The following is a 12330-nucleotide window of genomic DNA, read 5'->3' on the forward strand; positions in this document are numbered from 1 at the left end:
AGTTGGACAAGATGATCTTGAAAGTCTTTTCTAACCTGTAATTTCCAATTCTGTGATTTCTGCTGAAGCCCTCAAGGGTTCAAGCCCATCTTTGCAGGCCTGGAGCAGCCTCCTGACTGCAGCATCTGTGCAGATACATGCAATGAACTCATCTTCATTATTTCTTTAATTGAAAACTGGGGTGTAGCTGTGCAGTTAGAGCTATAGCAGGATGTCCTTCTAGGCCAACAGAAAATTATTTGCATCCTAGGATATGTAGAAGTATGCCTTTCCCTTCTGCCTGATGAGATGGGCATGTACAGCAGGAAACAGTAAAACATTGTGTTCATTGAGTTGCTATATCACATATGATAGGGACTAATTTGGCTCTCATCCTTCCCCAACAGACCCTGGCCACTTATTCAGTGTCCGATGCAGTTGCTACCTATTACATGTATATGAAGTATGTGCATCCTTTCATTTTTGCGTTGTGCACCATCATTCCCATGGAGCCTGATGAGGTGAGTGCACTCCCAAAATGACAGATCGCCTGCTGGGCAAAGAGCTGCATCTCCCACAACACAGCATTGCACTGGCAAAAGGACAGATTCCTACTGCCCAGGTCCATTTCCACCCATGACAGTAAAGGAGGGAGAGTGGGCTTGGAGGCTACTCCATTTCCTCCACAGTCCTTGGTCATTTCAAGGGCCTGTGAACTGGTGGTGCCCAGATTCAGCTGATTTTTAATTTGGGACTATAGCCATGAAAAGCTGGGTCTCCTGATCACTATTCTGTCCTTGGCTTTAGGGAGGATCATAGACAGGAAGCTGTCTATGCTGAACACATAGAAAATGTCCCTTTGTCCTCACACTGGTGTATTTTATAAAGGCTCCAGATGGTGGAGGAGGGTCAGAAGACAGACAACAGCAGACATTCAGATGTCTTTATGCTGTGATTATACAGAGACTGCTAAGAGCTCTAACCCTGACAGTGCATCAGCCATCACTGTCCTCCTATAAAGTATTCCTGCATAGCCAAAGCAAAGGAGTTTTGCTTTTTCCCCTGCTCTGATCATCCTGGCCTTGCACTGCAGTCCTGCTTGCTGCGTGGTGTAATCACAAGTTTGTCACCAGCTGACACATTTCAGTTCACTGGTGTGGCAGCAGGGCCTGGTACCACCAGCGCTCTGTACAGCACTTCTTTTTGAGCCCAAATTTGATGTCTCTCTTACAGGTGTTGCGGAAAGGCTCTGGGACGCTGTGTGAAGCACTGCTGATGGTTCAAGCCTATCACGCCAACATCATCTTCCCCAATAAGCAGGAGCAGGAATTTAACAAACTCACAGAGGACGGGCATGTGCTGGACTCGGAGACGTATGTAGGAGGCCACGTGGAAGCACTGGAATCGGGAGTTTTTCGCAGTGACATCCCCTGCCGCTTCAAGATGGTAAAGGGCCTCAAACCAAGCTTGAACCCTTGCTTGGACCTCTTTCACCTGGTTAAAGCTGCTATGTTATCTCTGTCACCTCCCACTCTGAGATGCATGTGTTGTGCTCATGGACTAAGCTTTTAGAGGCAGCTCCACTCTGCTGTGTAGTGCACCACACTTTGTTGTACACCTCAGTGGCTCTAATCTAAGAAATGATCACAGGGGAGCATGCGCCACATGTATAAAAGGATCCTTCCTGTTCAGTTATCTCTCTCTCATGAGAGATGTCCTAGAAGCAGTGCTGTTTCTCAGTGCTGTTTCCATGCCCCTGCAGAATCCTGCTGCCTTTGACTTCTTGGTGCAGCACGTGGAGAAGACACTCCGGCATGCTATTGAGGAGGAGGAGGGTTTGCCATTGGATCAAGTCACCAACTTCCAGGAGGTAAGTTGTTCAAGCCCTGACCTGCAGGGCATGTCTGGGCTTTCTGGGGAAAGCTGTGCTGTGAGGCTGGAGCTACAGCGAGCCCATGTCCTGTGCGTATGGGTCAGTGTTGTGTAATGGGTGTCTTCAGCTCTGAGTTCTGCTCTGTGTATGTCTGTGACCTATTTCCCGTTTCAATAGGGAATATAGGCATAGGCTGGGGGCAAGGCTGTGATTTTTCCTTATCCTGAAAGTATCTGGTGAGAGGTTTCACGTTTAAAGCTCCTGTTTTGAAATCATTTTATACTCTGTGGAAAGAGACAAAGAAATTTTATCTACGACCACCTGCAAGGTAGATGATGGTCGTGGATGTTCTAAGCAGCCACCTCCTCCAGCCACTCCAGCCCAGGAATCTCCTCCCCAGTTGCTGGAACCCAGACTGGCCATCCAGGGTCTCTTGCCCCAGTTGCACAATTTGACTGCTACTTTCCCATTTGCAGGTTCAACCACTAGCAAACGCTGAGCAGAGATCTTAGAGACCGAATTCAGCATGCATTTGGCTCCCTACCTCTCTATCAGAGTTTCACTTCTTTGTCTCCCCACAGGTTTGTGATGAAATCAAAGTCAAACTGAATTCCCTGAAGGATGTCCCTAACAGAATTGAGTGTCCCCTTATCTACCATTTAGACGTGGGGGCCATGTACCCCAACATCATTCTGACCAACAGATTGCAGGTGGGTAACATCAGGAAAGTCTCCTATTTTGTCTTCCACATCTCTATGGTCCCTCTGATTTGATCCCCTGAACAGCAGATCCCATCTCTGCTCAAGTCAGGGGCATCAAGTAAGGGTGGGTCTAAAATTCAGTCAAACTGCCATGGGTGTTGGGTCTGCAGAGCAGAAAGGTCTGTCAGAGGTAGAACTAAAGGTTTGGGTAGGACTCTTCCAAACAAACAAAACATCTATTGTTTTTGCTGTAACTTTAAGCAGAACTTACAGTATATCATCTCTTTGCTCATAAATGTGTTCTTTTGCCACCCAACACCTGTTCGGTTTTGACATGAATCATGGTTTAAAAGCAGAGCTGTGTCCTCTGACATCTGCACGTCTCTTACTTGTGTCCAGCCCTCAGCAATAGTAGACGAGGCCACGTGTGCTGCCTGTGACTTCAACAAGCCGGGTGCCAACTGTCAGCGCCGAATGACGTGGCAGTGGAGAGGAGAATTCAGTAAGTACGAAAAGGACCTTGCTCTCCAACTCAGGCTGAGACTAATTCCTGCTTCTCCCCTGGAAAACTCATAGTCACCTTCCTTTGCAGTGCCTGCAAGCCGCAGCGAGTACCACCGCATCCAGCAGCAGCTGGAATCTGAGAAGTTCCCTCCCTTGTACCCCGATGGAGCACCCCGGGCCTTCCACGAGCTCTCCCGTGAAGAACAGGCCAAGTATGAGAAGAAGCGACTGGCAGGTAGAAGTCAATGTCATGATCTGGAGTAGTGTTTTGCAACCTAAACTGTAAATGGCGTGCATCAATAGTTGCTGTTTTGGGGTTAGTTTGCTCATGCTGATCAGAATGAGTTTGGCCTCAAACTATGCAATTAAAATTCTTCTCCAGGATCCCAGCCTGGAGTGCCTTCATGCTTTCCAAAGAGAGGTCAGGCACCCATACCTCTGTTGGCTTTTCTCTTTCTGTCTGCTGAGAGCCATGCCTTTGAGTTCAAACACGAATGACTCAGTTTTGAAGGGTACTAAAGACATTCATAATTCATGAAACAGAAGCATCACATTATCCCTGCACCTAGAGTGATGAAGCACCCAGCTAGGTGGGGACTGCGAGCAGAGCCTGGATTTGTGGATGGGCTGTATGGATGTGCAAACATCAGGATGACTTTTATTTCCCTGCCTTTCCCTGTGTCTCAGTAAAGGGATTCGATTTTGGCTTCTCTCCACACTGCTGTATTCCTTCTCCTCCTTTTGTCTCTCTGCTCACACACACCTGATACGTATTTGTGCTGAAAGAACCTTTCCTGGACCACTTCACTGTGGATCTGCTGGGAGTGCCCTGCTGCAGTTCTGTCCATCCTCTCTGTCCGTAGTGGGGCACTGACCCCTGAGAAGCTCCTTCTCTTTATTTCCTTAACTAGATTATTGCCGGAAGGCCTATAAGAAGATCCACGTCACCAAGGTGGAGGAGCGGGTCACCACCATCTGCCAGCGAGAGAATTCTTTCTATGTGGACACCGTGCGAGCCTTCAGGGACCGTCGCTACGAGTTCAAGGGGCTGCACAAGGTATTGGGCTTGAATTCTGGTTTTGTTTGTCTCCCTGAGGATAGGGAGTTCTCATCTCTCACCTGGAGCCCTAAAGGATGACGTTGTTTGGCCTTTGTATTCAGTAGGGAAACAATGGATTTCCTGACAGTAGTTACAACCTCCGATTTTACTGGATTTAGCAAATGCTTAGTTCAGCTGTTCTGTCTGGCCTGTGTTCAGTTTCAGGCATTCTTCTTAAGCTGAAAATGGGATATACTGAGAGCAAAATCTAGACCTCAGGTCGAGAAAGGAGAGAAGCACATTCCAGTTCTCAGCTTTTTGGAGCCTGTGATGGAGGGGACCGGGGCATGTTTATTGTTAAATTATGTTGAAGGAAATGACAGGGCCTTGGGACTCTGTCTATGAAAGAACTCATTAAGGAGCCATTTGCTCTGTGGTTTCTCTTTGATGCTGCTTTTGCCATGAATCATGCAGCTTGCTGAGAGGTTTATTCTACACAAGGGGTTCAGCTGTTAAACTAGATGCTATCTATTGCTGCAGGCAGCGTATTCAGGTCTTGCCCACAAGACACATGGTGCACAATTGATGCAGGAAAGAAAAAGAGTATGTAGTTAATGCTAGTCTTCCCACTGTTCTTTAGCAGTGGTACTGGGCTAGAGCTCTAATGTCACAGTGGGACCTGGGGGGAAGCAGCCTGCATACTGTTCCTGCCAGCAGTGACGTGTGGGACTGCTCTGACTCTGCCTGTTGCTCCCAGGTGTGGAAGAAGAAGCTGGCTGCAGCTGTGGAGATGGGAGATGCCTCTGAAGTGAAACGCTGCAAGAACATGGAGATCCTCTACGATTCACTGCAGCTGGCACACAAGTGCATCCTCAATTCTTTCTATGGCTATGTCATGCGGAAAGGGTGAGTTGTTGTTGCTGGAGTCCTCCAGAGAGGATCCTTGAATACCAGGATTATTTTAGGAAGGCTGTCACTTGCTTCACCTACTTCTGAAGCACAAGATGATGATGGGTCATCACTTTTTCACTGGAACACTTTTTCCTCTTGCTTCTATTAATGACTTCTAATCTTTGAGACCTTTCCCAGACAAGACTCTGTGGCTTTGAGCAACAAGTGTCAGCAATCTTGTCTATTAGTGTTTTTTCAGCTTTTCTGATCATGAAGAGGGGAAGGAGAGCAATCTACCAAGGCCCAGTGTTGCTGTGTTTCTTGTACTTCTTTCTCTGCACATCCTCCTGACCTTTCCCATAGATGGGTTTGAGGTAGCACTGCGCGCTCATCACTTAAACTCCTTTGTTCACAGAGCTCGCTGGTACTCCATGGAAATGGCTGGGATTGTCTGCTTCACCGGAGCAAATATCATCACGCAGGCCAGGGAACTGATTGAGCAGATTGGGTGAGTACGTGCTGAGCTGGGAAAGAAGGGTGGTTCTGCATGCGGTGTGAGAAAATTAGTAAGAGCAGGATTGGACGGTGTGGAGTAGAGGACTAGTGGGACAGATGTGGGAGCAAGTTGGTTGCTGAAAGATCAGGTGCTTAGTGTTGCAGATTGGGATTGCTGACACTGCTGTGGTTTTTCTTTTGCATTACAAGGGCTCCCTTTGCAGAAGGGACTGGAGGGTGGATGCAACAGGCTGTGTCCCCTGTGCAGGCAGAAGCAGAGCAGTTCTTTGGCTTATTATCCGCTCTCCTGAGTGAGTTTCCTCCCTTCCTTAGGAGACCTCTGGAACTGGATACAGATGGGATCTGGTGTGTCCTTCCTAACAGCTTCCCAGAAAACTTTGTCATCAAGTCAACCAATGCCAAGAAGCCAAAGGTGACAATCTCCTACCCAGGTGCTATGTTGAACATCTTGGTGAAGGTGAGTCTTGCACACATCCAGGCCAGCTTTGCAGTCTGGGGAAAAAAATGGGGGACTTATAAGGAGAGAAAGTATTTTGCTTTTCTATGGGCCTGCGAGACACCTGGACTGTTCTTGCAAGCAGAGTTGGCAATAGAGGCAGTGGAGTATGCCTCTGTGTTCTGGAGTTTGGCCCAGCATGGAGAAGGGGCTCTGTTTTGTCTCTGCTCCATGCGTAACAAGCAAATGTTGAGGCTGGTAGCTTTGCTTGCAACACAGATGCTCTCTGATATGGACAGCATCTGAGTGGAGGGAGAGGCTCTGATATCCATGCAGCTGAGAGGGTGGCATACAAGAGGCTAGGGTTGATGTGCTCTCATCTACCATAAAATTGTAGAATGGTTTGGATTGGAAGGGACCTTAAAGATCACCTAGTTCCAACTCCCCTGCCATGGACAGGGACACCTCCCACTCGACCAGGCTGCTCAAATGTTCAGGATGTGCCCCTTCAGGCACATCTCATCTTTCTAGAGAGATGCTCAGTGATCCCTTCAGACAGGATGTGCCTGAAGGGCCTCTCTTAATATAACCAGCCCAGCTGTTGAGTGAAGCCTTCCCTTGGGGCTGTGCCTACAGGAAGGCTTCACAAACGATCAGTACCAGGAACTGGAGGACCCAGCCTCTCTCACCTATGTCACACGCTCAGAGAACAGCATCTTTTTTGAAGTGGATGGACCATACCTGGCCATGATCCTCCCAGCTTCCAAGGAGGAGGGCAAGAAGCTGAAGAAAAGGTAAGACTTCAAATTTTGAGATGCTGTTATGTCCCTGTGGTTGTTGGCTCTGAGCTGGCAGCATGTTTCAGTTGCTTACTTGAAATGGGAAGCTCTATATGTCAGATCCGTCTTTGAATCCAGTTATGTGCTTGCCTCCGTTAACATGCTATAGCAATAAATTTTAGAAAATAATAGTAAAACAACATTTCTCCAGCTTGCTGACCCAACATACTCTCCCTGTTTAGCTGTAAGGTGTGCAAAGAACTTTGACTTTCCTTCTAAGGACTTTTAATATTGCTTATACTCTACCTAATCTCTTTTAAACTCACTAGTTCTGATCTTTCTGTCTCTCAGGAGTTCCACTGATCATTTTCCATGAGGTTTCCCCTTTGTTTTCTGTTTGGAGAAAGGAATAGGTCTTGCTGTAATCACATTATAGGGAAACAGTTGTGGTCAAATCTTACTGATTTTTTTTTTCCACAGCATCCTAAACCATAATACCAGCAATCACTAGCAACAGGAGTGCCCATAGGCCTGGGTCTGAATTTAGAAAAATGCCATTGCCATCCTCCAGTCCCCTCTGTCCTTAAAATGCTCCATTTGTTCATGCTTTTTGTCCCTGTCAGACAAGTTTTAGCATCTGCATCTAGCTTCTCGTGGCAGTGCCTTCCCATGAGAAGCAACTCCATGCCACAGAAGTAAAGCTGAGGAGCTCTGAATGGATGCTGTGCATAGGACACATCATGTGCATCTCAGTGTGCATCTTGTCTCAAGGACCCTTGATTTCCTGTAGTTTCAGGATGTTGGCAAGTGCACGTAATCCTCAGTCATGCTCAAACAGAAATAGTCTAGAGGTGGCTGGCAGGCACCATCACCAGTGGGTGAAAAGAAGGGTGCGCTTATAGGAACTGGTTCAGGTGTGAGGAGCACTGTCAAAGTGGCATAGACTTGAGTATCATCTCTCTTCCCTTAGCTGAGCTTCCTGTAACATTTACCTTGAGACCTATGTACAAATAATAGGCAGGGGAAAAGCAAAAATGGGTAGTGTGTTCTTATAGTCACATTGCTAGCTATATCCAGTTTCCTCTGAATTGTTTTGCCAGCCAAACAATTTGTAAGTTTCTTTTTCGGAAGCTTACAAACTTTTTTACTTTTTCTCTAAAGCTCTTCTCCACTTCCCCACCCATCTTATCCTTTCTCTCACCTCATGGCCTTTTTCTTGTGTGCAACTAAGAACATTTTCCTAGTTGGTATGAATGAGCTGGGTCACGAGCTGACGTGCTTTTGCAGGCCAAGCTGAAACAATTTGTAGAGCTACCGTAAATTCTCTGAGATTATCCTGGCACAGAGAGCACCGCAGCTTAGCTTAACTTGCCTGATGTCTGCCCTGTGTGGCACTGCTGGGAGAAGGGCCCTGGCAGGAGGAGAGCAATTGGAGCCCTGGGAAACACATCCCAGGGTCGGAGGGCAGGTTTTGCACGGGCTGTGTGTGTCCCAGGTATGCGGTGTTCAACGAGGATGGGTCCCTGGCTGAGCTGAAGGGATTCGAGGTGAAGCGACGAGGTGAGCTGCAGCTTGTGAAGATCTTCCAGTCCTCTGTATTTGAGGCCTTCCTGAAAGGCACCACCCTGGAGGAGGTCTACGCTTCTGTGGCCAAGGTGGCTGACTACTGGCTAGACGTGCTGTACAGCAAGGTAGGCATTCCTCTGCAGGTTGTCTGTCCCTTGTGCATCCTTGCTCCTGGACAAAAAAAGGTGTAAAAGCTGATAGGACACTGTGGGAGGGTGGACTTTGTTTGCAGGGAGGTGGTGGACCATTGTGCCTCTGGTCATTTCTATCTTAATTCTGCCGCATTGGCTCTCTAGGGCTGCAGTTCAGTGTCTTTTAGTGCAGCGGCTCTTCCAGCTCTTCTTTTCTAGCTGTTAGTGGGGGGGTGAGTGTTGTGCTTCTCCAGTCATCTCTTTCATGGAGCTGGTCTGGCAGCCCTCATCCCCTAAGGATGTTATCTGAGGGCATCTGATGGGGCAGAGAACAACAGAGCCACTTGCCTGCAGAGTGTTATGAGAAGTATGGAGAGCTATGAAGAAAATGGTGAGAGCAAACACAAGAAAACTCAGATACTGGGGTGCAGGATAGACTGCGAGCTCAGCTGGGGAGTTCCTTGGGACCACTTTCAATTTTTGCAGTGACCTGGTACCACGAATTCTTGGTGAGCCGAACTCTGCAGCACCAGGTGCACAATTCAGAGTGGTGCTACCACAGCCCAGCCACAGGACAAACTCCAATAAAAGCCTTAAACCCATGCCAGACATATTTAATGGGTCACGTTGACAACTGGAACAGAGGGCAATTTCCAAACTCATTATGAAGAGAGCCACATCAGCTGCATATGGGCGTTCCCTGTAGCTAACAGCAGCAAAGTTTGATCATTGGGTTCTTGCTAGCTTTTTTTGTGTGCCCTGCCTCTCCTTTTCAGGCTGCCAACATGCCTGATTCAGAGCTGTTTGAGCTGATCTCGGAGAACCGTTCCATGTCTCGCAAGCTGGAGGACTACGGGGAGCAGAAATCCACCTCCATCAGCACTGCCAAGCGCCTGGCAGAATTCCTGGGAGACCAGATGGTGAAGGATGCAGGGCTGAGCTGCCGGTTCATCATTTCCAAGAAACCAGAAGGGTCTCCAGTCACTGAGAGGTAAACCTGTCTTGAAGGGGACGAGGCTTTTGATAGTTTGATAGGGTGACTATGAAGGAAGGGCAGGGTAGCAGCACCTAAGTGAGTTGGTGCTGTGTGACCACAAGCTTGCCTGCCTGCTGGCTTGAACTATGAGCAAGGTGAGCAATTTGTAACCCTGTGCAGTGGAAGAAGAAGAGGAGAATCCCTGAGGGTCTCTGCAGTATGGGAGAGGGGATCCCATGCAGCCAGAACCTTAGTCCTGCTGGGTAGTAAGTGCTTCCCTGCCTTTTCCAGGGCCATCCCCCTTGCCATCTTCCAAGCAGAGCCCACCGTACGGAAGCATTACCTCCGGAAATGGCTGAAGAGCCCCTCGCTACAGGACTTCAACATCCGTGCAGTGAGTTGAGCACCTCTGTGATGCAACACAGCCTGTGGCTCTGTCACAACAGCTCCTCCCTTTGGAGGCACTGCATGGGCAGCAGCTATTTGTGCTCGCAGATTGCTGTGGAAGGTCCCTAGGGAAATGCCCGACCCTGCATCTTAGCAGCAAAACCTAAATTTGCACCCTCCTGCTGCATTTTTTTTCACTATCCACTGCTCTGCCCTGTTTGCAGATCCTGGACTGGGATTACTACATTGAGAGACTGGGCAGCACCATTCAGAAAATCATTACTATTCCTGCAGCTCTGCAGCAGGTACAGGAGTAGAGGGTTGCAGGTCCGTGGTGGTGGGAGGGGTGTGTGGAGGGCATTGGTCAGCGAACTCTGTAATTTGGGGATTTTCTCCAGGTAAAGAACCCGGTGCCACGGGTCCGGCACCCTGACTGGCTGCATAAGAAACTCCTGGAGAAGAACGATGTGTACAAACAAAAAAAAATCAATGAACTCTTCACTTCTGAAGGCAAGAGACAGGTAATGAGGGTGAGGAGAGGATGCTGGCTGTGCTGAGCAAGTGTTTGTACACCCATGTCTTCCTGCTGTCTTTTCCTCTCAGGTCCTTGCCAACCAGCCCCAGGAGGGAACACCCAGCTCACAGATCAGTGACATAGAGGATTTTGGGGTTGCCAAGAGCCTTCAGCCATCAGTTCCCATCGCAAATAAACGGAAGCGAGTCCCTCTGGCAGAGGAAAGCCAACAGATGTCCCAGAGCCTGGAGCTATCCCAGTCCTGGCGAGAGATCCTGGGCCCACCTCCCCCTATGGGAACCAGCAAGGTAGGCAAAGCAGCGGGGGGCAGGAGCAGACCAGAAGACGTCCTGGTGTTGTGTGCTTCTACCAGAGAAGCTTGGGGACCAGCTGGAGCAATCTGTGGGTCTTCTGAAATCCTCTCTACTTCCATGGCTTAGGGCTACAAAAAGAAATAGAACTGGGAGAGGCCCCCTAACAGAGCAAATGGGGGCAGTGACAGCTTCCCAGCCATAGCAAGGACACCATCCAGCCTCGGCAGTGCACAGCTTGGAGCTGCGTGGCTGGGAAGCGTAGCCTGGTTCCTGTGGCTCCTGTTCATGCATGCTGTCGATCCTGTTAGGAGCAGCACCTGGTGTGGCTGCGCTACCACAAGAAGAAGTGGGAGCTGCAGGCCCGACAGCGGCAGGAGCGGCGGAAGCGGCGGCGGCTGGAGGATGGCAGTGTGGCCGCAGGAGGAGGAGTGGTCCGCGATGTGCTCTCCAAAGGGCTGAGCAGCTACCTGCGTAGGACAGCACGGAGCATCCTGGACTTACCCTGGCAGATTGTGCAGGTACCAGGTGCCCACAAAGCCCCCACTGCGTGCGTCTGCCCCAGGGAACAGCTTGGGGCCCGAAGCCTTGCCTTTGCAGTGATTACTGTTTTGTCTTTGCAAATGGTCATTCTTGATGGTGAATCTGGAAGGTGTGTGTAGATCCCCTCCAGCTGGGCAACCCCAGGTCAGCCCATTTGGGTTTGGGTTGTGGTGCCTGGAAGCAGCCAATTTCAAATGTGGAGGCGAGGTGGTATCAACTAGGCATGGCCTCAGCTGTCTGAGTCCTGCCTCTTGTCACACACCTCATCTTCCAGAAGGGCCTCAACTGGTTCAGAGCTGCAGGCAGCCTTTGCCTAACTGTAACTGTGAGGCCATACAGGACCCAAAAGTGCTCCATAGCACATATATAAGACCTAGTAATGTGTTGGATGTCCCTACTAATGCCATCTTGAACCCCTGTGTCCTGCAGATCGCTGAGACCAGCCAGCCAGGCCTGTTCAGGCTGTGGGCAGTGATTGGGAGTGACCTGCACTGCATCAAGCTGAGCATCCCCAGGGTGTTCTACGTCAACCAGCGCATTGCAAAACCAGAGGAGGGAGCAGTCTACAGGAAGGTTGGTACCTGATCCAGACCTGCTGCTTCTAGAAGGGGAAAACAGCCAGTTGCATTGAGATAAGGCACTTCACATCTGCTGCAAGCAGGTATTAGGAGCATCTGCTATGCAGGGCTTCACTGTCCTGCTCTGCTGATGTTCCACATCCAGTCTCTTGTCCCTCTGCTAATCTTAACCTGCCCAAAAGCCAGATTGTCAGTTATGGGAATTTGTAATGGGCATGAGCATAAATTCTCCTGATATTCTTGAGAGAGGAACACCAGGAGGTGGCTCAGCATGATCCTGGAGGTGCTCAGAGCCCAGCTCCTTACAGCCCTGCTAATGGGAGACACACCACCTGGTGCCAGGTACCCACTAAGGGTGCCCCTTTGCTTGGCAGGTGAACAGGATCCTGCCCCGCTCAAATTTGGTTTACAACCTCTACGAGTACTCTGTCCCTGAAGACATGTACCAAGAGCATATCAACGAAATCAATGCTGACCTCTCTGCTCCAGACATCGAGGGAGTATATGAGACTCAGGTAACTCGTCCAGTGCTCAGTTTTCCTCTCCATTTTTTAAGGAGTGTTGAGCGGTAGTTCCCTAGTCTAAGTACTGGTGGCACAGGAGGAT

The 12330-nt window shown here is 49.3% G+C and overlaps 1 protein-coding gene across 1 annotated transcript in view; it reads left to right on the top strand.

The window, feature by feature from the left end:
- Nucleotides 1-12330, top strand: part of POLE (DNA polymerase epsilon, catalytic subunit) — a gene marked incomplete at its 5' end in the record, with an annotated part of 28171 nt that overhangs the window by 7007 nt on the left and 8834 nt on the right. Inside the window, 20 exons of the mRNA XM_084539241.1 lie at nucleotides 387-500; nucleotides 1213-1425; nucleotides 1742-1849; nucleotides 2434-2562; nucleotides 2953-3055; nucleotides 3146-3292; nucleotides 3969-4114; nucleotides 4854-5002; nucleotides 5403-5495; nucleotides 5816-5960; nucleotides 6576-6733; nucleotides 8214-8409; nucleotides 9192-9406; nucleotides 9683-9785; nucleotides 10003-10083; nucleotides 10177-10299; nucleotides 10382-10600; nucleotides 10915-11124; nucleotides 11576-11719; nucleotides 12099-12239. Of these exons, the coding sequence (XP_084395367.1) occupies nucleotides 387-500; nucleotides 1213-1425; nucleotides 1742-1849; nucleotides 2434-2562; nucleotides 2953-3055; nucleotides 3146-3292; nucleotides 3969-4114; nucleotides 4854-5002; nucleotides 5403-5495; nucleotides 5816-5960; nucleotides 6576-6733; nucleotides 8214-8409; nucleotides 9192-9406; nucleotides 9683-9785; nucleotides 10003-10083; nucleotides 10177-10299; nucleotides 10382-10600; nucleotides 10915-11124; nucleotides 11576-11719; nucleotides 12099-12239 (2937 nt within the window). The remainder of the gene's footprint in view (nucleotides 1-386; nucleotides 501-1212; nucleotides 1426-1741; nucleotides 1850-2433; nucleotides 2563-2952; nucleotides 3056-3145; nucleotides 3293-3968; nucleotides 4115-4853; nucleotides 5003-5402; nucleotides 5496-5815; nucleotides 5961-6575; nucleotides 6734-8213; nucleotides 8410-9191; nucleotides 9407-9682; nucleotides 9786-10002; nucleotides 10084-10176; nucleotides 10300-10381; nucleotides 10601-10914; nucleotides 11125-11575; nucleotides 11720-12098; nucleotides 12240-12330) is intronic.

Source organism: Aythya ferina, assembly GCF_964211825.1.
Source record: "Aythya ferina genome assembly, chromosome: 17".
Classification (NCBI taxonomy): Eukaryota; Metazoa; Chordata; class Aves; order Anseriformes; family Anatidae; genus Aythya; species Aythya ferina.